The sequence below is a fragment of the Crotalus tigris genome, unplaced genomic scaffold (assembly GCF_016545835.1).
Source record: "Crotalus tigris isolate CLP2741 ecotype Arizona unplaced genomic scaffold, ASM1654583v1 scf7180000024461.5605484, whole genome shotgun sequence".
NCBI classification, from domain to species: Eukaryota; Metazoa; Chordata; class Lepidosauria; order Squamata; family Viperidae; genus Crotalus; species Crotalus tigris.
The window spans coordinates 2,222,721-2,250,180 of NW_024100632.1; the positions used below are offsets into that span (position 1 = coordinate 2,222,721).

General features: G+C 42.9%; 3 protein-coding genes across 11 annotated transcripts in view; 2 read left to right on the forward strand and 1 right to left on the reverse strand.

The window, feature by feature from the left end:
• HORMAD2 (HORMA domain containing 2) overlaps positions 1-25,835 on the reverse strand; it is a 43,357-nt gene extending 17,522 nt beyond the window's left edge. The window contains exons 1-3 of one of the 5 annotated variants that reach the window (XM_039332464.1): positions 25,695-25,835; positions 25,246-25,603; positions 2,103-2,213 (exon numbers count right to left, since the gene is read on the reverse strand). The gene's annotated coding sequence lies outside the window, so the exon portion shown is untranslated. Of the gene's footprint in view, positions 1-378; positions 1,162-2,102; positions 2,214-11,130; positions 11,136-11,406; positions 11,532-25,245; positions 25,604-25,694 lie in introns of those variants that run through there. The other 4 variants (XM_039332466.1, XM_039332468.1, XM_039332465.1 and 1 more) reach the window with 4 other exon arrangements.
• Positions 64-26,827, forward strand: LOC120303178 (acyl-CoA dehydrogenase family member 11-like). Of its 4 annotated transcripts, XM_039332457.1 has the most exons (16): positions 64-193; positions 2,397-2,629; positions 3,329-3,428; positions 4,212-4,329; positions 5,036-5,178; positions 5,317-5,463; positions 5,839-5,901; positions 6,238-6,332; positions 6,908-7,007; positions 7,568-7,708; positions 8,121-8,213; positions 8,810-8,917; positions 9,358-9,529; positions 10,550-10,616; positions 11,416-11,650; positions 25,939-26,827. In XM_039332457.1, the coding sequence occupies exons 1-15, from the start codon at positions 113-115 to the stop codon at positions 11,540-11,542; spliced, it is 1,788 nt and encodes a 595-aa protein (XP_039188391.1). In that variant the 5' UTR covers positions 64-112; the 3' UTR covers positions 11,543-11,650; positions 25,939-26,827. The 4 variants fall into 4 exon arrangements, with proteins under 4 accessions (XP_039188391.1, XP_039188392.1, XP_039188394.1 ...); XM_039332458.1 differs by lacking the exons at positions 5,839-5,901; positions 25,939-26,827 and having other exon boundaries at positions 11,416-11,567; XM_039332460.1 differs by lacking the exons at positions 9,358-9,529; positions 11,416-11,650; positions 25,939-26,827 and adding an exon at positions 9,235-9,302.
• Positions 13,016-26,827, forward strand: LOC120303177 (acyl-CoA dehydrogenase family member 11-like). Of its 2 annotated transcripts, XM_039332455.1 has the most exons (15): positions 13,016-13,205; positions 15,478-15,710; positions 17,678-17,777; positions 18,554-18,671; positions 19,372-19,514; positions 19,653-19,799; positions 20,175-20,237; positions 20,574-20,668; positions 21,244-21,343; positions 21,888-22,028; positions 22,443-22,535; positions 23,146-23,253; positions 23,691-23,862; positions 24,570-24,636; positions 25,704-26,827. In XM_039332455.1, exons 1-15 carry the CDS (start codon positions 13,125-13,127, stop codon positions 25,828-25,830), a joined length of 1,788 nt encoding a protein of 595 aa, XP_039188389.1. In that variant the 5' UTR covers positions 13,016-13,124; the 3' UTR covers positions 25,831-26,827. The 2 variants fall into 2 exon arrangements, with proteins under 2 accessions (XP_039188389.1, XP_039188390.1); XM_039332456.1 differs by lacking the exon at positions 20,175-20,237 and having other exon boundaries at positions 13,020-13,205.
• Positions 26,828-27,460: the final 633 nt, after the last annotated feature.

Below are 27,460 nucleotides of genomic sequence, written 5' to 3' on the forward strand. Positions count from 1 at the left end.
AGTGCGGGTGGGGAACGCCCTGCCAGGCCCGGGAGGGTTAGAGGGTTCGGAGCCCTTGCGGGAAGCGGGAGGCTGCGGAGCGCTGGAGGATCCCTCTGCCAGGCTGGCAACCATGGAAGCGCCTCGGATCGGGAACCCCTACCTGGAAGACCCCTTGCTCCAGGCTTACCTGAGAGCCCACCTACCTGCCCAGGTGGGAGGCGGGCGCAAGACGGGGGGCTCGACGGTCGGGGCTGCAGGGCTGGGTTGCCAGGCTGGCTCGGCGCTTCTCCGCCTCTTTTGCTGCCCCCCTCCCACCCACCCACCCATCGCTTTTGCTCCTGCGCCCCCCGGCCCAGGTGCCTTAACCCGGTAGGGACAGGAGAGTGAAATGCGCACCCGGTTGGGAACCGCCACGCGTCCGGTCGAGGGGGTGGTCTAGAAGACCTCGGAGGCCCCTTCCCGCCTGGTGGTTCTAATGACAGCACCAACGACGGCGGAAAGCTCCAGTTCTCTGCATCTCAGATTTGGGAGGGGTCCCCATCTGTGCTTGCAGACGCCAAAAGCTGGAAGAAGGGGGAAATGAAAATACTGGGGGTGGGGGTGGGGACCCTTCCCTGTTCCTGGGACTAGAGCAGCGCTTCCCGAACTTCTTCCTTCATTATCCAAAACTGCTTGTTAGAAATGTAGGTAAAACTTTTTAAGTCAATGTAAACATTCTTTTGTGATTGGGTAATGGGTTTGTACCTTGTTATCATTACAGTAAAAAAACAATACCTTTTGCCCAATTTTGCAAGCACTAAAGTTGCGCAAAAGGCACTGAATTAGCTTAGGAGCAGGCCATGGCTTTTTTCTCCCAGCATCTCCCATTTGGCTTCTCACCACAGCTCATTCCCTTTTAATGCAGAAGACTAAGAGACAGAACACGTTGTTCTTTCGGGAACGGAAAGTAACGAAATGGGATAAATGATTGTCTTGATTTTGATGTTCATGTGATATGCCAACTAGATGAGAGGTACCTTAATCTTGTATATGAGCACGTTTGTCCTGGACTAAAATCCCTTTCTTAACCAATTATCCAATGGAGCAGTTTGCCTTCAGAAGTTGTAGGTGCTTCATAACTGGAGGTTTTTAAGAAAAGACTGGACAGCCATTTATCTGAGATGGTATTGGTCTTCTGCTTGAGCAGGGGGTTGGACTAGAAGATCTCCAAAGTCCCTTCCAGCTCTATTCTGATAGAGATGATAGAGATGATAGATAGATAGATAGATAGATAGATAGATAGATAGATAGATAGATAGATAGATAGATAGATAGATAGATAGATAGATAGATATTTGGACTTGTCTGGGATAATTAAACACATCTGTATATTCCCACAATGAGAGAATTGGAATTGCAGTCTGTGTACATGGAGAGAAATAATTACATTTAAAGCTCTAATGCTCATTTAAAGTACCTATACAGGTAGCCCTTGACTTACAACAGTTTGTTTAGTGACTACTCAATGTTACAATGGCACTGAACAAAAGTGACTTATGATGATTTTTCACATTTAAGACTATAGCAGCATCCCCACGGTCATATGAACAAAATTCAGATGCTTGGCAACTGGCTCATATTTATGATGGTTGCAGTGATCTGGGATCAGGTGATCCCCCTTTGTGACCTTCTGAGAAGCAAAGTCAATGGGGAAGCCAGATTCAATTAACAATGTTCCTAACTTAACAACTGCCATGATTCATTTAACAAATGTAGCAAGAAAGGTGGTAAAATGGGGCAAAATTCACCTAACAACAGAAATTTGGGGCTCAATTGTGGTTGTAAGTCAAGGACTACCTGTATTTGGGGTCTTCCTTCAGCTGCCCAAAGATAAGCCATGCATTTGGTTCCCACTGAGACTAAAGAACTAAACTGACTAATGGAGAACTTGGGAGAGCTATTCAATTCCTGTTCCCCAATACATGGACATGTTTCAGATCCGGGACTGGAGAGAGCTGTCAGGAAAAGGACGTGGATTGAGACATGCCTTTTCAAAGCTGTATTTTCATCCGTTGTTTCACCCCCAAAAAAGGATGATAGGAGTGCAATGAAAGAAGATAGAATAATAATTTCAGACTCACATATCTTCTGAGTGTTCTTTAGGAAAGGCACAGGGATGTGACCAGATTGTAGCAACGGCAAACTTAGCTTGAAGTTTGAAGAAGCAACATCAGCTTCAACATCAGGTGAAACTACAGACCAAATAAGAAAGAAATCAGCAGCCCTTCAACTTAGCTTCCTTTATTCCTCTCAGAACTACTTTCTGGTTGACTATGGAGACTCTCAATCATCCAGGTCATAGTTGTCTCAAAAGTGCTTTTTCAAAAGGCAGCTTTCTGGTTCCTGTCCTTATTGTTTATACATTGACCTTGTAGGTGTTTGCCGAGGTGAACACTGACCTGGAACGGTTTGGAGCTCGTTTGAGAGATGAAATTGACTTCTTGGGCCGTGAGTGTGAGCTAAACCCTCCTAGATTATTGCATTTTGATGCCTGGGGGCAGCGTGTGGACCAAGTGACCACCTGCCCAGCCTGGAAGAGGCTGAAGGACATCTCTGCTGAGGAGAGCCTTGTGGCTGAAGGTTATAAAAGGAGATATTCCTGTTGGAGGTACTGTTGTGGTCTTTGTTTTGTCCAATTAAACTTCTTTCTCTTCTAAAACAACTTTTAAAACCATTTTTATAATTGCAGACAATACTAAGAGTAATTCCTAGGTGCATTGTTTGTAAATATCTTTTCGAATTCTTCCAGAGTTAGAATATTTTGCTCCATTCTGTATTAGTGGGTGACTTCCCTTTCCGTAATAATTTTTAGTTTGTTTTGGTTCTATGTCCAACCTTCAAAGTCCTTTTATCATGTTTCTTTCTAATCCACAATATTATTCCCACAGGAAGGTTTATTATATTTAATTTCAAAATTTTCCTATTTTTATAGAATTCTTAACCATCCATAAGATGAATTATTATAATTATTTATATGCAGAACCATCCCTCTCCTCCCCCCCACTGCTGCCAATCTGCAGAGCCAGAAAAGTTGGGGACCGCTGTGCTAAATCTTCTGGAGGCCACTGTCATACATTCTCACTGTGGGGAGCTGCTGTCTGGAGTGGGTGATCCGGAGTCCTCTCCTTCTCCCGAGAGGAATTCTGAAAAGAATTGTATCAGCTCCTCATTCCGTTGCACTTTTGGGTTCCCCAGTAACCAAACTCTTTACCATTGCTTCTTGGGAAGTCCTTTCTCCAGTAGTCTTCTAAATCTGGGAGTGGCAGGACACTGCCAAATATAGCTTCATATATTTCTCTTTTCATAGCCGTGTTCATCAGGTTGCCAAGCTGTATCTTTTTGTAGTATCTTCTGCTTCCTATAGTGCCCCTTTAGCCATGACTGATGGAGCAGCAAAAGTAATTGAGGTAAGCCTTTAATATTCAACAGGTGGGACTGCTGGATTAAGCAACTCTTATTATTATTATTTAAAACCTCCAGGTGTTCTTAGTACTGTTTGTAAAATATTACTCTACCTTATCCTCTTAAAGAACAGGTTGTCTTCATGTTAAATTTATTGGAAAAATCATATCCATGTTGTACCTGTTGAATAATCATAGCTCTTTCCATCTACATGATCAAAAAATTCCCTGAAGGTTGGTTGGACTCTGCCCTCCCCACCCCAGTAACACGCTGATCAACCAGGAGAGCAACACAAAGCACTTAGAAGGAAGCATTGGGGCACCTCTTGGTCTTTTAATTGGAAGCCCCTGGCTGAGGGGCTGCATGAGTTAATCAAACTCAGGGTATCAAAGAGTCAAGAGTATCAGTTAATCAAACTCAGGGTATCAAAAGGCCTTGGTGATTCTCCTCCTCCGAGCTTGCCTTAAGCCATGACCATTGACAGCTGTGGGTGTGATATCTCTGGAGAAGCTCCCTTGCTTAATTTTGCTGTTCAGTGACTTTTCCCATGACCCCGTTTGGCAGCTGTCCTGCTGTGCCAGGATTCCTGACTATCTTGCTGCTTTCCATATTAGATGCAAGCAGATGCCCGATGGCGATGATGATGGTGACCTCCGTGTACTTTTATTCCTCTTGCTTGTGTCATCCCATCTCTTCTAGGAATTGAAGGTAGAGCTGTCAGGTAGTTTATCTCTCCATCCTTCTCGATACAGTATCTGCCTTTTGTCTCTTGCTTGCAACTCCAACAGTCTTTAGGTATCCCCAAACCCCTGGAAGAAGCCTATGCTCATTTGACCTCCTGTGACCCCAAGACATTCTGGATTTCTGGTCAATGGATGACCGGACGCAAAGGCGGCTCTGACGTTGGTAAGGGGGTCCAACACAATCCTTCCTTTCTAAAATATACGGTTTAGCAAATAAGACTTTATTTGGGCAGGCTTACTTATTCAACCGTCTCCATTTAAAGAAGTTAAATTTGTATGTTATGCCATTTTTCCAGGCATGTTTTGTGTTTTTTGCTATTTTTTAAATTTTGTGCTTTATGCATGCTATAGCACAGAGGAAATCCATATACTACAACTTGCACAATGGCTGTACAGGTTATCCTCTTGTAGAGCACTCTTCAATCATATTTTATGGCAGATAAAATCAGATGCCTTGCTCACACAGGAGTTACCACATTACCCCTGATGAAATTGGAAACCTTACAACACATCTTCAGAGGCAGATGAATTGTGCTGCCAGCTAATTTAACCCTTAATAGCTAGAATGTTAAGTAGGGATTGACATTACTGAGAAAGTATTATATTTTTAAAATGCATTTTGATGCCTGGCTGTAACAAAAACTTGTTTGTTTGAGCAGGCACTACCTCTTGAAGTCCAGCCTACCTCACAGGGTTGTGCTGTGGAAAATAGGAAGAGGGAGTTGTGAAGATTACCATAAACTCCTGAATGAAAAGCAGGATCGAAACTTAACAATCAATCAGTGGTCACTGATATCTCAGTTCATCTTCCAGGGAAGATTCCAAGCAGCAAATATATATATATATATTTATTATTATTACTTTTGCAGGAGGTGGAACAGAAACTGTGGCACGGGAACTTCCAGATGGCTCCTACAGCCTGCACGGTTTCAAATGGTTCACATCAGCCACTGATTCAGATATGGCGCTGACCCTGGCAAGGATCGTGGGGCCAGATGGGCAGATAAAACAGGTCAGATTCCCAGGCGAGCCCAAAGAATATGAAACAGTAGCTTGCAAGTAGTTGTGCAGTTAGTAATGTCCGAACTCCAGCTGCATTTATTTCATTCCCCCCGAACAAGGTCTCAGGCTAGCATCTTTTGTGTGGCAGGGCTCCAGAGGCCTTTCTCTCTTCTACCTGAAGACATATGAGGACGGGAAGCTGAATGGCATAAAAATAGAGAGGCTGAAAGAGAAGCTGGGCACAAGGGAGATGCCAACCGCAGAGCTGTTGCTGGATGGAGCGCGAGCACATCTGGTAGGAACCACGGAGGAAAGTATTTCTGCTCCTCCGTTCACTGAGAGGAGCGCAGAGAGTGCAGCCAGGCGGGGGGGGGGGCTGACTTTGAAAGGAGAGACTCAGCAAGTTGGAAGGATTGTTTAGTGTTTTTCTAATTTGGCAATTTTAAAAAATGTAGGCTTCCATTCCCAGAATTCCCCAGCTAGCATACTGATTTATACCGGCAGGTCTGACCTCTGGACGAAAAAAACATTACACATTCGCAACAGACAATTGTTAGGGTTCTGTGTGAACACTTCTGGGGAGTGGAAGAGTTACGCAGGGGAAGAGCCTCACCTCTGGTGTCTGGCACTACTTAGTTGAAATGATTTCTGTTGTTTTTAAAACTTTTAGCAGAAACAAAAAGTCTTGAGACTTGTGAGCAATGGTTCAGAAAACATCAGACCTCAGAGCCTGGTAAATATAGCTCTTCAGTGCATTCCGTAGCAAATTGTGATAGAACGTGGTTTTAGTATCCTATGTTGCTCCAGAAAATTACTCCTTTGCTTGAATTGTGCGTACTCAGCTTTATGGCCCCTCTGATTTGCAGACCTTGTACATTTCTAGAATTAGTTATTTAAATTGAAAGGTTGGTTTGTAGGTCCAGTCTTTGGAATAAAGCTCTCTTTCTTGCTTTGCTTCAAACTACTTGCTCTTCTCTTTCTCAGATCCTGAAAATGGTATTTTAAGAATTTCTGTTTTGTAAATGTACCAATGTTGCAGTAGTTTGAAGCTGTTTCTTGATGCTTTCAGATCTCTGCAGAAGGCAAGGGGATACCTTGCATTGCCAACATGTTAAACATCGCTAGGATCTATAATGCTGTGGCTGCAGCGGGAATAATGAGAAGGTGATTTCCAACCCGGAAGTAGAAGCAACTAGGAAAAACTATATCTGGGCAAATTAGAAGCAATTCCTTTCTTCTGTTATCTCAAGGATAATTAGGCAAACTTAAATTGGTGTGAACAATTGGAAAATGTAGTTTGCCATCTCCTAAATTTCAAATTGCTAGAGATGTGGCGACGTCATTGGAAAATGTTGGCCAAGTTACTGAAACCGTAAAGGAATACTCAGGTGTATTCAGCATTTCAACATCTTCACACACCTATTTGCAGACTTTAAGCAAGAAAAATACCCATTTTATTGTCCAATATTGGCAACATATTCCTGAGTGTTCCTATAGTCTATAAAGAGAAATGGAAATATTTTTATTATGGATTGATAAAGAAACAATAAAAAGTTCTTAACATTTTTATTATATTAATGTTATATCCCTCCAGTATATTACCTTAGGTACTGATTCCCATGTTGTTATGACTTAATGAATGAATGACATTAAATTCTGGGAAATGGCAGAAAATATATTTTTAAGTAGTAGAAAAGGCAACAGTTAATCCCTGTGACGGGCTTGATTTCCATCCACAGAATGATCGACCTGGCACGGGATTATGCCACCAAAAGGGAAGCCTTTGGGAAACCTCTGAAGGATCATCCTTTGCATATGCAAACTCTGGCACGGATGGAGGTGAGCACACACCCTCTCGGGCCCCAATGTACTTGGGAAAGATTCCAGCATTTTTTCCTATTTTTGTTTGAAACCAAACGCCAGCGTAGGTAAAGTAACATACAATTGGAGAATGTGAAGAACAGAATGAATCATGTAAGATTCAGAAAGCTTAATATGCTAGGGAAGGAGAGGCAGTTTGCTGTAGTGGTGAGGGCACAAGTCTAAAACCTGGAAGATTGTGAGTTCCAATCCTACCTTAAGTCCAAAGCCAGCGGGGTGACCTTGGGCTGGTCACATTCTGTTAGCCCTAGAAGAAGCAGCAGCCGAGGACAAATCACTTCCAAAAACATTCCCTTCCCAAGAAAACTACAGGGATTTCTCCACTGCAGGGAACTGGCCACACACAGGGAAACTGCCATTTGCACTTGTATGGTTCGTAGTTTGCCATATGATTATTGCTTCGGGTACTTGTGCAGGGAGGGAGGGAGGGAGGGAGGGAGAGAGGAGGAGGAGGTGGTGGTGGTGATTGTCAGCCTCAAGGGGTCTTGCTCAGAGCAACTGCCATTCCACCTGTGCAGGTGCAAGTCCAAGGAGCGTTCCTGCTGGTGATGGAGCTCGCGAGACTGCTTGGCCTGGAAGAAACGAAGATGGCGACGGAGCAGGAGAAGCTCATGCTGAGGCTGCTCACTCCTCTCGCTAAACTTTACACTGCAAAGCAGGTCAGGCTCAGTTTGATTCCGTGGGCTAAGCGGTTCCCAAGACTGGCCAAGAGGGCATCTCTACAGGGCCGTTCAGTCTAGGGATCAAGGAATCGGGGATCATTGTCAGCCCCTCTTCCCCTGACAATGTTTCTCCAAAGGCATCAGTTTTTGTCATAAGTTCCTGAAAGCAGACGTCTTTGAGCGGAATGGGCTTGTCAGAAGCGGGCTGCAGGGCTCCTTCTGATCATATTTCACTGGGAGGAAGCCCCCCCCCCAATCCTTGAGCCAAGAGGGCTGAGAGGTCCTTAAAGATCAAATGCACAAAAGCAAAAATAGATTCTAACATTTATATACCTGGTGGATTGTTGTTTGTCCTTCTCTCAGCCCAGCTTATTTGTCAGATGTGTAAACAAGTCAGTTTGTGTTTCAGGTTGTTGCTGTGAATTCAGAAGGCCTGGAGTGTTTCGGAGGACAGGGCTTCATGGAAGATACAGGCCTGCCTGTTTTGCTCCGGTCTAGCCAGGTAAAAAGCACTGGACTTTTTCTTTTTTTACTCCTTCTCTTATTTTTTGCAGTCTGCTGCTATTTTAGAGAGAAGAAACAGGAAGACAAATCTGCACCTTAGTTCCTCTGTTTCACTTTTTCTTCCTGACATAAGCTTTGTTATAGTAGACTTCTGAGATCATGAAGAAAAGGGGGAAACGTAATTCAGGCCTCTGAATATTCAGAAAGTTCTTTCTTAAAGAAATAAAAGAAATAAAAAGAAACTGAATATTTGCCTTTGAAGATATAGCAGTGGTATTCCACAACACTTGGGGATGTTTCAAGTATCTGAAAGACAAATTCACTTATAAAAGAAAATATTAAAAAATAACATTTCTGAGAACTGATTTATTTTTAAGCAATTCCAGTAAGAAGAACACATTAAAGTGCAGAACATTCATTCCTAGAAATTTGAAAATACCTTATTCTTGAGTGTTTTATGGTGCTAGACCCAGAAAACCATGGGAACTATTGGGAGACTTTGGGATGGTTATCCTCGGTCAGCCCAACGTACTCCTCGAGGTTGACCCTCTGGCATCTGCTTCTCCAGCTCTGCCTCTCTTCCCCCCCCCCCAGGTGCTACCAATCTGGGAGGGACCTACTAACATCCTGTCCCTGGATGTTCTGCGCTGCATTCTCAAGAGCCAAGGAAAAGCGCTGGATGTCTTTTTCTCCACTGCCCAGGTAAGCTTTCTGCAGACACCAATAAATGAGTTTGTCCCACCACTGATAAATGTTAAAATTTGAGAGGCACCTAATAGGAGCAACAGGCTCAGTCAGCCTCATCAACTCCCATTGGTCTTTTAAGGAGCACAATCAAAATTTACTGCCACTTCTTACATCAGTTGTCCCATCCACTAATTTTGCGGTATGTAACCCTCAAAAGACCAATGCAGTCCTTAGCTGGAATAAAGGTTGACTCTCTTCTCTGATTCACAGATGCTTGTATAACCAGTTCATTCTGAGGTACCACTAATCTTATCCTTACTTTTTTGCAACAGTCTTGTGGGAATAGAGAATCCTATCTTCAGAGAAGTGGCAGTTGAGTAATTTCTTCTGCTAGCCCGAGGTAATTTGAGGGTTATTCTGAGTGTTTGTTCTGTGACTTGGGAGTTTCCTTGCAGGCCAAATTGGAGGCAGCTACCCGACAGTCCGAACTGCAAACTTCTGTGCAAATAGTTCAGAATAATCTGCAAAAACTCAAGCAGTTTGTTCCAAGAATGGACTCGAAGGGAGAAGCTGAGTGGCAACTGGCAGCGAGAGACTTTGCCTATACTCTGGCATGGATCTATGAAGGTAATGAAGCAAGCGCCTCGAGATCTTTCGCTTGCTTACCATAAAATTAATTGTTGAATGTTGCTGAGAAAGACGTTGAATGATAATCCTCTTACACAAGCCAGCAATCAGAGTTTGTGTGTAATGCTTTAAAAAGGGCAAAGATTCTCCAGTACAAAATGAAGCACAGAGAAAACAAAATTGAACTCAAGCCCTAGAGCTGATGGAAACTGGGCTAATTAGGACATATTCTTATTGCATGTAGTAAGTGCAGCACTGAAGATGGCAGTTTGGCCGTAGCAAAAGAACAAGCTGGAAGTCCTTTGTTTAAGAGAAAGCGGTTCCTGGAATGCTGCTAATAAGGATTAATAGGAAGACTTTAAAAGGAGCTTTAAAATAGGCTGTTAGTAGGACAATATTGGAAGAAGGAATCTTTGCCTACATTGCAGGAATGGTTTCTTAAAGTAGCTTATCTGGCGGAAATGGCAAAGATTTCGGCTTTCTTAAAGCAACAAACGCAAGAGAAGTTCCTTGCTGTTTGGGACAAATGGATAAAATTTATACAATTTAGATTGGGTATACAAAAATATCATATAGTTTTATTTTTATATATATATATAGATATTTTTATATATATATATATATATAAATATAATTTTTTTAATTTAATTTTTTATTTTTATTTCTTAATTTTTAATTAAGCCTATATTCTGCTCTGGGAAGCTCGGGGGGGGGGAAGGGAGGGTTTTTGTGAGGGGTGGGGGATGGGGGTTTTTTTATATATATATATGTAATGTTTAGTTTCTTTTTTGTATATGTTGTCTTTTGTTTTGTATTGTTTTTGTCTTTTTGTAAAATTTATAAAACTTTCAATAAAAAAAAAAAAGGAGCTTTAAAAGGAGCTTCCAAATTGTTGCCCACAATAAAGAGTTCTCCATGTGGTCAAGTGCCCAGACGATTCGGGTTACAGGGTAGATCCCATTAGATCTCATTAGGAAGCAAATCAGAAATGTTAATCGACTATGCATTTATTTCCCGCAGGAGTCCTTCTGCTGGAGCAGGCCGCCAGGGCTGGTGCATCAGCCACAAATATCTACGCTGCTCAGAGGTACCCATTAAATTTAATATCAAAGCAAAGACTGAGAAACCCAAAATATTGCACACATTAAGTTGGGAAACAATTTTGCTCTATGGCTGCAGCAGCTGCTCTGAAAATTGAGAAATAGTAGCTTGAATAGGACAAGCACCTGACACGAGGCCAGAGAACTGACTGGAGTTTGCAGAAGAAAAATGATGAGTTTCCCCAGCTCTCCTGAACTTATGTGTGATTTTTAGTGGCACAAATTGGGTTACCCCTTGTCTCCCCCCTCCCCACTTTTAAAAATTAAGGATTTGAGATGACAGCAGCTATCTTTTTCACCTTTAAAATCCGCTTCAACCCTAAAATTATTCTACTGAAATTGGACAAACTTTAGGAGATTTCAGGTTTGCAAGGAATGTTCTGCCCCCCACCCCCACGTAACCCTCTGCTCTTTCTCTGCAAGGCCTTGCTATCACACAGGCAGCTTTCTAACTGGTTACGAGAGCAAATTTCATTCCTGGATTCTGGAAAAATCACTCACCTCTGTCCTAATGGGGAGGTTTGTGGTAATTGGTTTACAGCAGCTCAGAATGATCAGCTTTATATATATATATATATATATATAGTTTTCTGATATATATGTCATTAAGTTCTAGAGCTCAGCTGCCAGGGCAGATGCCATCAAAGCTTTCTGCAATATACTCGGTATCCAGGATACGCCATCCCCTTTTAGCAACAGGAAGCAATGGTGAGGTAGACGGGGGTCTGAAAGTGGGAAATGCCATTTTAATTTGAAGACAGAAGGCTTTCTCCTTACCTTCCGCAGGTGGTGTCAGGAGGAGGTCTGCCTTGTGGACAGAGAAGAGAAGGCTGGTTCTTACAGCTCTAAAGCAGTCTCTCTGGATCAATCTTTGGTTTATGATGGCTATTCTTCTCTGAGAGGAAAACTGTAGCAAAGCATTCCGAATGTGAAAGAAGCCAGAGAAGTGTGTACGTGTGTGCCTTTAGGAGAGTGTCAAGTTTTCTTTTCAAAACAGGACTTGAAAGACAACATTCCAGAGGTCCGTTCCAATTAAGCTCCAACTATCCCACGATTGCATTGATTTCTCACACAAGCAAGATTCTGTTAAAAAATCATTAAACATAGGCTAGTATCATCAATCAGAAATTACTTGAAAATTTCTTATTTTTTTAAAGAAGAATTACATAGAACTTTTTCTAAAGTTTTGTTTGTGCATGATCGATTATTATTTTTTTTTTTAAAAAAAAAGAATTTCTATGCCTCTGCATACTTTGAACCAGCACAAATTGCCATCAGCACCTTCCTGGATATGGGTTTCTTCCATCCCCAGATTCTGCCTCTGAAATATCTCTGAATTTTTCTCCTTTCAAACTCCGCATTTTATGCATTGCTGTTTTTGTTGCATTCTTTGCCTTTCACTCTTTATTTTTGAAATCTTTTAATTTTTTTTATTTTAAAACATTTACGGGGCAAAATAAATGGTTGGATAAAATGTAACTGAAGACCATGAGAAAGGACATTGTAGCTTGAACATAAAACATGAGTAAATAAACATTATGTTACAATTCTCAGAACAGTCAATGTGTACTGTCTCAGTTGCGAAGGGGTTATTTGTTTTTATTACTGATTTAAAGCTTTAAACATTTGTTTCAAAACATTTAAAGGGCAAAAGAAAGAAGAAGATAAAAACAAAAAAAAGACATTATGGGTGAAAATAAATCTGTGAATAAATTTTAAATACCATTTGACATGTTTTCGTTTTGTTTTTTAAATCAATGCATTTTATGCCCGTTTGTTTTTAAATCAACGCAACAAGCAACTGATGAGGGAAAAAAAAACTTTTTAGTAATAGTTTAAGGGGCAGGCAACTGAAGAGAAAAAACTCTTTTTAACAATAATTTAAGGAATAGCCAATTGCAGAAAATATATACTTTATACTAATAATTTAAGCGATAGGGAACTGAAGAACAAAAGGCTCTCTTGAAGAATAATTTAAGGGGCAGGCAAAGGTAGAGAAAAATCTTTGAATATCTATTTAAGAATGAATAATAAAATAAAGAAAACAAGAGTTTTCTTGGCGACCGGAGCAGATCCACTGGAGACGCTTCCTCCTTTGGGGAGCTCGCCCTGCGCTTGCGGAGGCGCTGCAGAGGTTGCCCCTTCTTTTGCCCCGGGCGGGGATGAGTTGGGGGGGGGAGTTCCTGCTGCCCAGCAGCAACCGAGAGCCCCGAGGGCTGCCTGCCACCCGCTTGGCGTCCCGAGCCCCCGGCCAGCCTCTCTTGGGTCCAGCCCAGCCCCGCTCTGGGCGCTGGAAGAGCTGCCCAAAGACTCGCGATCCGATCTGCTCTGCTTCCAACAGTCGCGCTTTTCCTACACGAGGAGAACCGCCCCTCCTGCCCCCGAGTCCGGTGGGGAACGCCCTGCCAGGGCCGGGAAGGTTAGAGGGTTCGGAGCCCTTGAGGGAAGCGGGAGGCTGCGGAGCGCTGGAGGATCCCTCTGCCAGGCTGGCAACCATGGAAGCGCCTCGGATCGGGAACCCCTACCTGGAAGACCCCTTGCTCCAGGCTTACCTAAGAGCCCACCTACCTCCCCAGGTGGGTCCCGAGGGAAGCGGGCGCAAGACGGGGGGCTCGACGGTCGGGGCTGCAGGGCTGGGTTGCCAGGCTGGCTCGGCGCTTCTCCGCCTCTTTTGCTGCCCCCCTCCCACCCACCCACCCATCGCTTTTGCTCCTGCGCCCCCCGGCCCAGGTGCCTTAACCCGGTAGGGACAGGAGAGTGAAATGCGCACCCGGTTGGGAACCGTCGCGCGTCCGGGCAAGGGGGTGGTCTAGAAGACCTCGGAGGCCCCTTCCAGCCTGGTGGTTCTAATGACAGCACCAATGAGGGCGAAAAGCTCCAGTTCTCTGCATCTCAGATTTGGGAGGGGTCCCCATCTGTGCTTTGCAGACGCCAAAAGCTGGAAGAAGGGGGAAATGAAAATACTGGGGGTGGGGGTGGGGACCCTTCCCTGTTCCTGGGACCAAAACAAAAGGTGCTCTCTCACCTTAGCAGCCAAAGGGCAGCTTCGTTTCTCAACATCTCTTCCAAGCAAAGCTTGCACCTTTTTAATGCCAAAGATTTAAGAACACAGAGTCTTCCTCCCTTCCTGACAGGGCCTTAAGCCCTAAGAGAGACGGTGGCTGTTTCCATTAAACTCTTGTGTAGGAGTGCCCCCCCCCTTTCAACCTTCTTCAAAGGTGTGATACTATCCAATTTTTTTCCCCCAACTAGCTGGTGTGGGGTTGAAAAATAGGACAGGACAGTTTACACCATGCTGAGAAGGAAGGAAAGCCAGCAGAAGAATATTAATCTGTAGAAAATGGTTGGGGACTTAATATGTTTGGGGGGGGGGGGAAGTAAACTGAGTTTCCATGAAAAGAACTCATCTCCTTTTAGAGTTGTGATGGCAGAGCTGGAGTCTTGTTTTTCCTGAAGTAGTCAGGAAGAAGTTTTAAATTTCAGTGTTTCCCTGTTTTTAGAATACTGTCATAACTTTGAACACTCACTGGTTCTCATTAAGTGAGGACTACCTTTAGAATGCACTCTGCTGTTTATGCGTATCTGCAACATCAACAAAAGGGGGGGGCAGAATCTTTAAACAAACACTTTTTGCATATATTGCATAATGTTGCTTATTTGAGGGAGATGGGCGATTAGGAAATAGGAGAATGGAATGGAATGGAATGATTACATAAGCATCCTGAATTCAGGAAACACAAATTTGGAAGAAGAAAAAAAACATCAATGATCTTGTTCACTCATTAAATTATGGCAATAGAGCTGCAATATTGATACAATACCATTGCAAAGAAATGATTATACAAAAACATACTTCAGCTCGTAGCAAATACAAGTTAAGCAGCTGCAGTCCTTCTAATATTGCAGTTCACACCATTAGCCATGGTGTCTGAGGCTGTTTGGAGTTCTGGCTCAGCCACATTGAGTGAGTGACATTTTCCACCACCTTTACTTAATAATAACAATAACGATGAGTTGGAAGGGACCTTAGAGGTCTTCTAGTCGAACACCCTGCTCAGGCAGGAAACCCTGTACCGTTTCAGACAAACAGTTGTCCAGTCTCTTCTTAAAAACTTGCAGTTGGAGCATCCACAATTTCTGGAGGCAGGTTGTTTATACACTGCAATCCAACAATTGTTAAATCATTTATGTACAACAAAAGTCACATACTTTGTAATATTCCACCGTAAGTAAATCATTCATATCACTAGCAGCTCAAAGGTTGGATCACTTTGTCCAAGGCCTTCGTAACTTTGAACTGTTGTTAAACAGTTATAAGGACTACCTGTGCATTTAAAGTATTGACATTTCATTTAAAGAATCTATATTTGTTTTTTTCCTCCGGATGCCCAAAGAGAAATCATGCATTAGATTCCCGCTCGGGCTAAAGAGCTAAACAAGCTCTGGGAGAATTTCTCAATTCCTGTGCTCTGACAGATGGACATATTTCCAACCCTGGATTGGAGATAGCTCTTAGGAAAGGAGCCAACAAAAACTTTGATTCATATATCCCTTTTCAATGCTGTATTTTCATCAGTTGTTTTACCCAAGAAAAGGATGATTGGAAAACAGTGAACTGAGCTTAAAGCTGAGCTCATATACATTCTGAGTGTTCTTTAGGAAAGACACTGAGAGGTGACCACAAACTTAGCTTATTTGAAGAAGCAACATCATATGAAACTCCTGGCCAAATACAAAAAAAATCAGCAGCCCTTCAACTAGGTTTCCTTTGTTCCTTTCAAAATTACTTTCTGGTTCCTGTCCTACCACCACCTCTTCACGTTCCATATTTATACATTGACCTTGTAGTTGTTTGCCGAGGTGAACCCTGACCTGGAACGGTTTGGAGATCGTTTGAGAGATGAAATTCAGTTCTTGGGCCGTGAGTGTGAGCTAAACCCTCCTAGATTATTGCATTTTGATGCCTGGGGACAGCGTGTGGACCAAGTGATCACCTGCCCAGCCTGGAAGAGGCTGAAGGACATCTCTGCTGAGGAGAGCCTTGTGGCTGAAGGTTATAAAAGGAGACATTCCTGTTGGAGGTACTGCTCTGGTTTATGGGAGCCATGCAAAGCCATGTGAACTTGTTTGGGCATCAGTAGAAGTAGTGTATACCTTTTTTTAATGAAAATTATCAGCACTTTTGATCAGTGACGTCATCAAAGTAAACAAGCCCACGTGCTGGTTACGTCAACAGGGCATCGCCCTAAAAGGAAGTGACGTGCTCAGCCCCCACCCTCCGGATGTGACGTTTTGGCCTAATCCCATCAAGATTGGCAGTCAATCCTCTGGGTACATGATTAGGTTAACCCTAGACTAATTCTATGGACGTTCAAAACCAAAAAAGAGCTAAGTAAAAGCTTTGATGACGTCACTGATCAAAAGTGCTGATAATTTTCATTAAAAAAAGGTATACACTACTTCTACTGGCATCTCCTGCATATTGTCAAATCCTGGCAAGGCTTAATGTTTGGTGGGGTTTTTTTGTTTAATAATAATAGTTGATTAAATCCACCAATTTAACTAGTAAAAAAGAAAAGACATATAAAGACATGACTTCCTCATTCATTACAAGCACAATTTCAGTAACTTCAAAAAATTATCAGCCTCTCCGATATTTCAACAAAATATCTCTTCTTTCCTTATCTCTTAGCTATAAACCAATTTTAAAGCCTTTCATTTAATCCTCATGAGCAAAAGTCCATTAAGAATGACCAGAAACAATAACATATATTTTAATCAAGTACTAATCCAACCTTATAGTCCTTTCTTTTCCATTTATGGATTTTGGTCTTTAGATCCTTAAAATCAGTAGTCCCCAGCCTTTTGGGCACTGGCTCCATGGAAAATAATATTTCAATAGACTGGGGGGGGGGAGAGTGGTTTCATACATTATCTAGATTTAACGCATGCACAGATGAAGCTTTGCTCACTTGCATGGCCCGGATAGTAATGTACCGCAGAAAGATCCATGTCCATGTCCCCGGTTTGGGGACCCCAGCTTTAAACAGTGACTCCGTAAAGCGCTTAGAGAAGGCTATAAAGCTAGATTAGCCTCAGTTTGTTTTGTCCAGTAAAACCTGTTCTTCGTCTATAATCTCTTTTAAATTCATTTTTATAACAGCAGACAAATTTTCACAGAGCACTCTGGCCTACTACCCCAATAAACTGAATTGGTAATTGCTTTTTGGATTATTAAGGACATTCAGCAGTTTCCAGAACTGATTAAGAGAGGCTGTATGCAAAGCCAATCTCCTTGTGAAGCTGACAAACCATGGCTTGAGTAAAGATGGCAATGCCTTGGCTCCCCGAGTCCTAAACCTATGGGAGTCTATTGTGGTCTCCTGGTGGGGAGCTGCTACCTGTAATAGGTGTGGGCAATCCCAGGTCCCCTCCTTGTTCAGAATTCCACACAGGAATTCTGAGAAGCTGGTCCCTTCCTCATTTTGCTGCAGTCATGGGCTCTGCTCTCCATGGAGCCTTCAATTCACCCCTGCTTCAAAATAAGAGAGCTGGAAGGGACCTTGGAGGTCTTCTATCCAACCCTCTGCTCAAGCAGGAGACCCTAGACCATTTCAGACAAGTGGCTGTCTAATCTCTTCTTAAAAACCTCCAGTGATGGAACATCCACAACTTCTGGAGGTAGGTCATTCCACGGATTAATTGTTCTCACAGTCAGGAAATTCCTCCTAGGTTTCTTCTCTCCTTGATTAGTTCCCATCCGTTGCTTCTTGTCCTGCCTTCAGGGGCTTTGAAGAATAGCTTGACTCCCTCTTCTTTGGGGCAGCCCCTGAGATACTGGAAGACTGCTATCATGTTCCCTCTGGTCCTTCTCTTCATTAAACTAGACATCCCCAATTCTAGCAACTGTTCTTTATATGTTTTAGCCTCCAGCCCCTGAATCGCTTCCTTCCTCTGAAGTCCTTTTCCTGGTAGTGTTTCAAATCTGCCATAAAAGGGTTTTGGGGAGGCATGCTAAGTATACTTTCACATATTTCTCTTTTCGCAGTCGTGTTCATCAGATTGCCAAGCTGTATCTTTTTGTGTCCTGTTCTGCTAGCTATGTATGCCCTCTAGCCATGACTGATGGAGCAGCAAAAGTGATTGAGGTAAGCCTTTAATGTTGCAAAGGTGGAACTGCTGGACTAAGTGACTCTTATTTAAAACCTTCCAGTGTTCTTAGTAACATTTGTAAAAATATCTCTGTCCTATCCCCTATCCCTCTGTCTTCATGCCAACAAATTGGAAAGTCCATCCTTTTGTACCTGTTGAATAGTCATAGCTCTTTCCATCAACACTATGAAAAGAATTCCCTGAAGGATAATTGGATTCTGCCCTCCCCCGTCCATCCCCACCCCAGTAACACTCTGATCAACCAGGAGAGCAACACAAAGCACTTAGAAGGAAGCATTGGGGCACCTCTTGGTCTTTTAATTGGAAGCCCCTGGCTGAGGGGCTGCATGAGTTAATCAAACTCAGGGTATCAAAGAGTCAAGAGTATCAGTTAATCAAACTCAGGGTATCAAAAGGCCTTGGTGATTCTCCTCCTCCGAGCTTGCCTTAAGCCATGACCGTTGACAGCTGTGGGTGTGATATCTCTGGAGAAGCTCCCTTGCCTAACTTTGCTGCTCAGCGACTTTTCCCATGACCCAGTTTGGCAGCTGTCCTGCTGTGCCAGGGTTCCTGACTATCTTGCTGCTTTCCATATTAGATGCAAGCAGATGCCCAATGGCAATGATGATGGTGACCCCCGTGTACTTTTATTCCTCTTGCTTGTGTCATCCCATCTCTTCTAGGAATTGAAGGTAGGGCTGACAGGTAGTTTATCTCTCCATCCTTCTCGATACAGTATCTGCCTTTTGTCTCTTGCTTGCAACTCCAACAGTCTTTAGGTATCCCCAAACCCCTGGAAGAAGCCTATGCTCATTTGACCTCCTGTGACCCCAAGACATTCTGGATTTCTGGCCAATGGATGACCGAACGCAAAGGCGGCTCTGACGTTGGTAAGGGGATCCAATGGAGAGGCCCAATCCTACCTTTCTAAAATATACGGTTTAGCAAATAAGACTTTATTTGGGCAGGCTTACTTATTCAACCGTCTCCATTTAAAGACGTTAAATTTGTATGTTATGCCATTTTTCCAGGCATGTTTTGTGTTTTTTGCTATTTTTGGAATTTTGTGCTTTATGCATGCTATAGCACATAGGAAATCCATATACTACAACTTGCACAATGGCTGTACAGGTTATCCTCTTGTAGAGCACTCTTCAATCACATTTTATGGCAGATAAAATCAGATCCCTTGCTCACATTACCCCTGATGAAATTGGAAACCTTAAAACACATCTTCAGAGGCAGATGAATTGTGCTGCCAGCTAATTTAACCCTTAATAGCTAGAATGTTAAGTAGGGATTGACATTACTGAGAAAGTATTATATTTTTAAAATGCATTTTGATGCCTGGCTATAACAAAAATTTGTTTGTTTGAGCAGGCACTACCTCTAGAAGTCCAGCCTACCTCACAGGGTTGTGCTGTGGAAAATAGGAAGAGGGAGTTGTGAAGATCACCACAAACTCCTGAATGAAAAGCAGGATCGAAACCTAACTATCAATCAGTGGTCACTGATATCTCACTTCATCTTCCAGGGAAGATTCCCAGCAGCAAAAATATGTTTTTTTTATTATTATTATTACTTTTGCAGGAGGTGGAACAGAAACTGTGGCACGGGAACTTCCAGATGGCTCCTACAGCTTGCACGGTTTCAAATGGTTCACATCAGCCACTGATTCAGATATGGCGCTGACCCTGGCAAGGATCGTGGGGCCAGATGGGCAGATAAAACAGGTCAGATTCCCAGGCGAGCCCAAAGAATATGAAACAGTAGCTTGCAAGTAGTTGTGCAGTTAGTAATGTCCGAACTCCAGCTGCATTTATTTCATTCCCCCCGAACAAGGTCTCAGGCTAGCATCTTTTGTGTGGCAGGGCTCCAGAGGCCTTTCTCTCTTCTACCTGAAGACATATGAGGACGGGAAGCTGAATGGCATAAAAATAGAGAGGCTGAAAGAGAAGCTGGGCACAAGGGAGATGCCAACCGCAGAGCTGTTGCTGGATGGAGCGCGAGCACATCTGGTAGGAACCACGGAGGAAAGTATTTCTGCTCCTCCGTTCACTGAGAGGAGCGCAGAGAGTGCAGCCAGGCGGGGGGGGGGGCTGACTTTGAAAGGAGAGACTCAGCAAGTTGGAAGGATTGTTTAGTGTTTTTCTAATTTGGCAATTTTAAAAAATGTAGGCTTCCATTCCCAGAATTCCCCAGCTAGCATACTGATTTATACCGGCAGGTCTGACCTCTGGACGAAAAAAACATTACACATTCGCAACAGACAATTGTTAGGGTTCTGTGTGAACACTTCTGGGGAGTGGAAGAGTTACGCAGGGGAAGAGCCTCACCTCTGGTGTCTGGCACTACTTAGTTGAAATGATTTCTGTTGTTTTTAAAACTTTTAGCAGAAACAAAAAGTCTTGAGACTTGTGAGCAATGGTTCAGAAAACATCAGACCTCAGAGCCTGGTAAATATAGCTCTTCAGTGCATTCCGTAGCAAATTGTGATAGAACGTGGTTTTAGTATCCTATGTTGCTCCAGAAAATTACTCTTTTGCTTGAATTGTGCGTACTCAGCTTTATAGCCCCTCTGATTTGCAGACCTTGTACATTTCTAGAATTAGTTATTTAAATTGAAAGGTTGGTTTGTAGGTCCAGTCTTTGGAATAAAGCTCTCTTTCTTGCTTTGCTTCAAACTACTTGCTCTTCTCTTTCTCAGATCCTGAAAATGGTATTTTAAGAATTTCTGTTTTGTAAATGTACCAATGTTGCAGTAGTTTGAAGCTGTTTCTTGATGCTTTCAGATCTCTGCAGAAGGCAAGGGGATACCTTGCATTGCCGACATGTTAAACATCGCTAGGATCTATAATGCTGTGGCTGCAGCGGGAATAATGAGAAGGTGATTTCCAACCCGGAAGTAGAAGCAACTAGGAAAAACTATATCTGGGCAAATTAGAAGCAATTCCTTTCTTCTGTTATCTCAAGGATAATTAGGCAAACTTAAATTGGTGTGAACAATTGGAAAATGTAGTTTGCCATCTCCTAAATTTCAAATTGCTAGAGATGTGGCGACGTCATTGGAAAATGTTGGCCAAGTTACTGAAACCGTAAAGGAATACTCAGGTGTATTCAGCATTTCAACATCTTCACACACCTATTTGCACACTTTAAGCAAGAAAAATACCCATTTTATTGTCCAATATTGGCAGCATATTCCTGAGTGTTCCTATAGTCTATAAAGAGAAATGGAAATATTTTTATTATGGATTGATAAAGAAACAATAAAAAGTTCTTAACATTTTTATTACATTAATGTTATATCCCTCCAGTATATTACCTTAGGTACTGATTCCCATGTGGTTATGACTTAATGAACGAATGACATTAAATTCTGGGAAATGGCAGAAAATATATTTTTAAGTAGTAGAAAAGGCAACAGTTAATCCCCGTGATGGGCTTGATTTCCATCCACAGAATGGTCGACCTGGCACGGGATTATGCCACCAAAAGGGAAGCCTTTGGGAAACCTCTGAAGGATCACCCTTTGCATATGCAAACTCTGGCACGGATGGAGGTGAGCACACACCCTCTCGGGTCCCAATGTACTTGGGAAAGATTCCAGCATTTTTTCCTATTTTTGTTTGAAACCAAACGCCAGCGTAGGTAAAGTAACATACAATTGGAGAATGTGAAGAACAGAATGAATCATGTAAGATTCAGAAAGTTTAATATGCTAGGGAAGGAGAGGCAGTTTGCTGTAGTGGTGAGGGCACAAGTCTAAAACCTGGAAGATTGTGAGTTCCAGTCCTACCTTAAGTCCAAAGCCAGCGGGGTGACCTTGGGCTGGTCACATTCTGTTAGCCCTAGAAGAAGCAGCAGCCGAGGACAAATCACTTCCAAAAACATTCCCAAGAAAACTACAGGGATTTCTCCACTGCAGGGAACTGGCCACACACAAGGAAACTGCCATTTGCACTTGTAAACTATGGTTCGTAGTTTGCCATATGATTATTGCTTCGGGTACTTGTGCAGGGAGGGAGGGAGGAGGAAGAGGTGGTGGTGGTGGTTGTCAGCCTCAAGGGGTCTTGCTCAGAGCAACTGCCATTCCACCTGTGCAGGTGCAAGTCCAAGGAGCGTTCCTGCTGGTGATGGAGCTCGCGAGACTGCTTGGCCTGGAAGAAACGAAGATGGCGACGGAGCAGGAGAAGCTCATGCTGAGGCTGCTCACTCCTCTCGCTAAACTTTACACTGCAAAGCAGGTCAGGCTCAGTTTGATTCCGTGGGCTAAGCGGTTCCCAAGACTGGCCAAGAGGGCATCTCTACAGGGCCGTTCAGTCTAGGGATCAAGGAATCGGGGATCATTGTCAGCCCCTCTTCCCCTGACAATGTTTCTCCAAAGGCATCAGTTTTTGTCATAAGTTCCTGAAAGCAGACGTCTTTGAGCGGAATGGGCTTGTCAGAAGCGGGCTGCAGGGCTCCTTCTGATCATATTTCACTGGGAGGAAGGCCCCCCCCCCCAATCCTTGAGCCAAGAGGGCTGAGAGGTCCTTAAAGATCAAATGCACAAAAGCAAAAATAGATTCTAACATTTATATACCTGGTGGATTGTTGTTTGTCCTTCTCTCAGCCCAGCTTATTTGTCAGATGTGTAAACAAGTCAGTTTGTGTTTCAGGTTGTTGCTGTGAATTCAGAAGGCCTGGAGTGTTTCGGAGGACAGGGCTTCATGGAAGATACAGGCCTGCCTGTTTTGCTCCGGTCTAGCCAGGTAAAAAGCACTGGACTTTTTCTTTTTTTACTCCTTCTCTTATTTTTTGCAGTCTGCTGCTATTTTAGAGAGAAGAAACAGGAAGACAAATCTGCACCTTAGTTCCTCTGTTTCACTTTTTCTTCCTGACATAAGCTTTGTTATAGTAGACTTCTGAGATCATGAAGAAAAGGGGGAAACGTAATTCAGGCCTCTGAATACTCAGAAAGTTCTTTCTTAAAGAAATAAAAGAAATAAAAAGTCTGAAAAACTGAAAGAAATAAAAAGAAACTGAATATTTGCCTTTGAAGATATAGCAGTGGTATTCCACAACACTTGGGGATGTTCCAAGTATCTGAAAGACAAATTCACTTATAAAGGAAAATATTAAAAAATAACATTTCTAAGGTCATGACTGAGAACTGATTTATTTTTAAGCAATTCTAGTGAGAAGAACACATTAAAGCGCAGAACATTCATTCATAGAAATGTGAAAATACCTTATTCTTAAAACCATGAGAACTATTGGGAGACTTTGGGACGGTTATCCTCGGTCAGCCCAACTTACTCCTAGAGGTTGCCCCTCTGGCATCTGCTTCTCCAGCTCTGCCTCTCTTCCCCCCCCCCCCAGGTGCTACCAATCTGGGAGGGAACTACTAACATCCTGTCCCTGGATGTTCTGCGCTGCATTCTCAAGAGCCAAGGAAAAGCGCTGGATGTCTTTTTCTCCACTGCCCAGGTAAGCTTTCTGCAGACACCAATAAATGAGTTTGTCCCACCACTGATAAATGTTAAAATTTGAGAGGCTCCTAGTAGGAGCAACAGGCTTAGTCAGCCTCATCATCTCCCATTGGTCTTTTAAGTAGCACAATCAAAATTTACTGCCACTTCTTACATCAGTTGTCCCATCCACTAATTGAGGTATGTAACCCTCAAAAGACCAATGCAGTCCTAGCTGGAATAAAGATTGACTCTCTTCTCTGATTCACAGATGCTTGTATAACCAGTTCATTCTGAGGTACCACTAATCTTATCCTTACTTTTTTGCAACAGTCTTGTGGGAATAGAGAATCCTATCTTCAGAGAAGTGGCAGTTGAGTAATTTCTTCTGCTAGCCCGAGGTAATTTGAGGGTTATTCTGAGTGTTTGTTCTGTGACTTGAGAGTTTCCTTGTAGGCCAAATTGGAGGCAGCTACCCGACAGTCCGAACTGCAAACTTCTGTGCAAATAGTTCAGAATAATCTACAAAAACTCAAGCAGTTTGTTCCAAGAATGGACTCGAAGGGAGAAGCTGAGTGGCAACTTGCAGTGAGAGACTTTGCCTATACTCTGGCATGGATCTATGTAGGTAATTGCTCAACACAAAAATCATCTCAAATTGTTCAATGTTGCTCAGAAAGACTTTGAATCCTCTAAACCAACCCAGCATTCAGAGTTTGCATGCAATACTTAACAAGCAGGATTCTCTTTGTTGGAGTCATAGCACAGACAGAAAACCGAACAGCCTCTGGTTCTGTAATTGTTGGCAAGCAGGCTAATTAGAGAAAAACTAGCTTGTGGTATGTGCAGCACTGAGGATAGTACTGTGCTACAGTTAGAAATTAAAAAAAGCAACAAATTTAACAGTACAAAACTGAATCGATCAGGGAGGTAGGGAAACCCACAGATTTTGAGCTCAGATTAAACTTAAGATCAATAAAATTAGTCTTGTCTTCTATAAATGGGATCTGAAGCAGTTCTTGTGCATTATTTAACATGTTGGGGATTATTTTCTAATTCCACAGCTCATGCTGTGAACTGTTCTCCTAAAATCAAGTTTGGCAGTGGCTAAAAAACAAGCAGGAAGTCCTTTCTTCAAGAGAAAATGGTCCCTGGAATGCTGCTAATGAGGATTAATAGGAAGACTTTAAAAGGAGCTTCCAAATTGTTGCCCACAATAAAGAGTTCTCCATGTGGTCAAGTGCCCAGACGATTCGGGTTACAGGGTAGATCCCATTAGATCTCATTAGGAAGCAAATCAGAAATGTTAATCGACTATGCATTTATTTCCCGCAGGAGTCCTTCTGCTGGAGCAGGCCGCCAGGGCTGGTGCATCAGCCACAAATATCTACGCTGCTCAGAGGTACCCATTAAATTTAATATCAAAGCAAAGACTGTGAAACCCAAAATATTGCACACATTAAGTTGGGAAACAATTTTGCTCTATGGCTGCAGTACTTGCTCTGAAAATTGAGAAATAGCAGCTTGAATAGGACAAGCACCTGACACGAGGCCAGAGAACTGAGACTGGAGTTTGCAGAAGAAAAATGAACAATCAGACCCAGCAAAGAGCAGCTGACAGCCTTAGTGCAGGTGGGGACAATGAGTTCCCCATAGTACCCCTGAACTTAGGTGTGAGTGTAGTGGCACAAATTGGGTTCCCCCTTGCCTCCCCGCCTTTTAAACATTAAGGATGGAAATGGGAATCAAATTTGGGGATGACAACAGCTACCATTTTCCTCCCTTAAAATCCCCTTCAGGCCCAATATTATTCTACTGAAATTGGACAAAATTTAGATAACAATTTCCAGCTTGCAAGTTAGGTAAAAAGGGAGTGGTCTGCCCCCCTCCCCAATATTCCAAACAACCTCCCTGATCAACCTCCCTCAGTCCACCCTTGCAGTGACACAGGCAGCCTTCTAACTGGTTGTGAGAAGTAGTTCCGTTCCTAGACTATGGGAAAATCACTCACCTCTGTCCTAACAAAGGGGTACACCAGGAGTCCCCAACACCTGGTCCTTGAACTGGCACCGGTGCGTGTCATGCTAGAAATCGGTCTGTGCAAACAAGCGAAGCTCCATCCATGGGATGCCGGCAGCCTGCGAAACCACACACCCCTGCAGTCCATGTAAAACCTCTCTCCGTGGAACCGGTCCCTGGTACCCAAAAGATTGGGGGCCTCTGGGGTACGCGATGTTTACAGCACCTCAAAATGATCGGCTTTGTTTATCCAGTTTTCTGATGTGTCATTAAGCTCTAGAGCTCAGCTGCCAGGGCAGATGCCACCAAAGCTTTCTGCAATATACTCGGTATCCAGGATGCGCCATCCCCTTTTAGCAATAGGAAGCAATGATGAGGTAGATGGGGGTCTGAAAGTGGGAAATGCCATTTTAATTTGAAGACAGAAGGCTTTCTCCTTACCTTCCGCAGGTGGTGTCAGGAGGACGTCTGCCTTGTGGACAGAGAAGAGAAGGCTGGTTCTTACAGCTCTAAAGCAGTCTCTCTGGATCAATCTTTGGTTTATGATGGCTATTCTTCTCTGAGAGGAAAACTGTAGCAAAGCATACCGAATGTGAAAGAAGCCAGAGAAGTGTGTACGTGTGTGCCTTTAGAAGAGTGTCAAGTTTTCTTTTCAAAACAGGACTTGAAAGACAACATTCCAGAGGTCCATTCCAATTAAGCACCTCTGTGGTATGTTCCAGCTGGCTTCTGAACTCACAAACTGACTTTTCAAATCATTCTTTAAGGTAGAAACAATACTGTAGGGTAGAATGTAATCACTCAACTTTAAATATAGAATTTAAAGCAATTTTTCACATTTGTTGTGCTCTGAATGTGTTAGACTTCAACTCCTATGTCTCACTGAACAAGCTGTCCACTAGGTGATGGTAGTTGAAGGATAACACATCTGAAAGGGACAGGACCTGGAAAGATAGCACTACTTTGATTGTAAAGCTATACTAACAGAATCTTGCAATTCTGAATAAGCTTCTTTCCCCCAACCTTGGTGTGAACCAGGAAGGGACTAGAACGAGACGTTTTCTCACATTGCCCCCTTCTCAAGGCACTTTTTATCTGGCCTTTGCTTTAGTAGTGCCTCAACTTCCTGTTCGTTAAAGCGATTTCCTCTGCTCTACGGGGTGAAACAATTAATCCATGCTCAGACCAAGATATCTTTAGGATCCCTTCTCTAGTTTTTTCTTCCAAGTAACGAATTTGACACTTGGCGTAATTAATAAACTAATTGCTGGCAGCCTTCTGTTTAGCATTAGAGCAAAAGATACAAACCACAGAGTACGTTGTAATGAAGCACTCAAAGCAGCTCAATTTTTTTCCCCATTTCATTTTTGTTTTAATTGGTACAACAATGTGAACTATAGTAACCAAATGGAGACAACTGGACACCAAATAATAGTGCATTTGCTCTTTTAAAAAATTATCGGGCTTGCCGATACTGGACTAGACACAGTTTAGCTTGATGCAATAGATCTTTTCTTGTAGGATATACCTTAATTTCCATAAAAATAAACTTTATTCTGACTCTTCTGCCTTAACGATGTTCCGCATTTTTTTTTCCGTGAAGATCCACTGTTGATTTCCTTTTCAGAGTTGAGTTCCTACATTCCTTTTATCTAGACATCAACCATGAAAACTCCCATAAATATTTCCCATGGTGAGCTGTTGCCGATGAAGCCAAGTTCCAAATTACTGGACTTACTTGCAGATATGGATAGTGGGGGATGAAAGTTCTGCTTGCAGGGACTTGCTTTTAAAATGTTACTGAGCTGATGGGAAATGGATGCATCTGTTAGCGAGGGCTAGTACAGTCTTGAAGGTAGAAGGGGATTAGATACATCCAAAATATCAATGGATACCTGTTGTAATGGTTGAGTTACTGACACCAAGTATGAGAAGCTGCCCCAAAATATCTGGCTGGCTAATGTTGAGCACAGGATGCAGAACAGCTTCGCTTTTCCAATGTTTTTATAAAGAAAGCAAAAAGTACCAAAGACAAATTTTCCAAAAGAATATTATTCTAAAACAGCTAAAAGCAACTTAACACAAAATTGCTAGGCTAAATTACGAATTGGGTCACAAACGTTGTATGCCAGCATGCAGCACAACTTTTCTTGCGAATGCTCAGTCTTTCACTATACCCCCTTTCTCATGTGCAAGCCCTTGGTGGC

What these genes read in the sequence shown, in the direction of transcription:
- LOC120303178 (XM_039332457.1), top strand. Translation starts at nt 113, where the DNA reads ATGGAAGCGCCTCGGATCGGGAACCCCTACCTGGAAGACCCCTTGCTC. An exon ending in GAGCCCACCTACCTGCCCAG is followed by an intron (nt 194 to 2,396) that starts GTGGGAGGCGGG and finishes TTGACCTTGTAG; the next exon opens with GTGTTTGCCGAGGTGAACAC. An exon ending in CAAAGGCGGCTCTGACGTTG is followed by an intron (nt 4,330 to 5,035) that starts GTAAGGGGGTCC and finishes TTACTTTTGCAG; the next exon opens with GAGGTGGAACAGAAACTGTG.
- LOC120303177 (XM_039332455.1), top strand. Translation starts at nt 13,125, where the DNA reads ATGGAAGCGCCTCGGATCGGGAACCCCTACCTGGAAGACCCCTTGCTC. An exon ending in GAGCAGCAAAAGTGATTGAG is followed by an intron (nt 17,778 to 18,553) that starts GTAAGCCTTTAA and finishes CAACTCCAACAG; the next exon opens with TCTTTAGGTATCCCCAAACC. An exon ending in AACTTTACACTGCAAAGCAG is followed by an intron (nt 22,029 to 22,442) that starts GTCAGGCTCAGT and finishes TTTGTGTTTCAG; the next exon opens with GTTGTTGCTGTGAATTCAGA.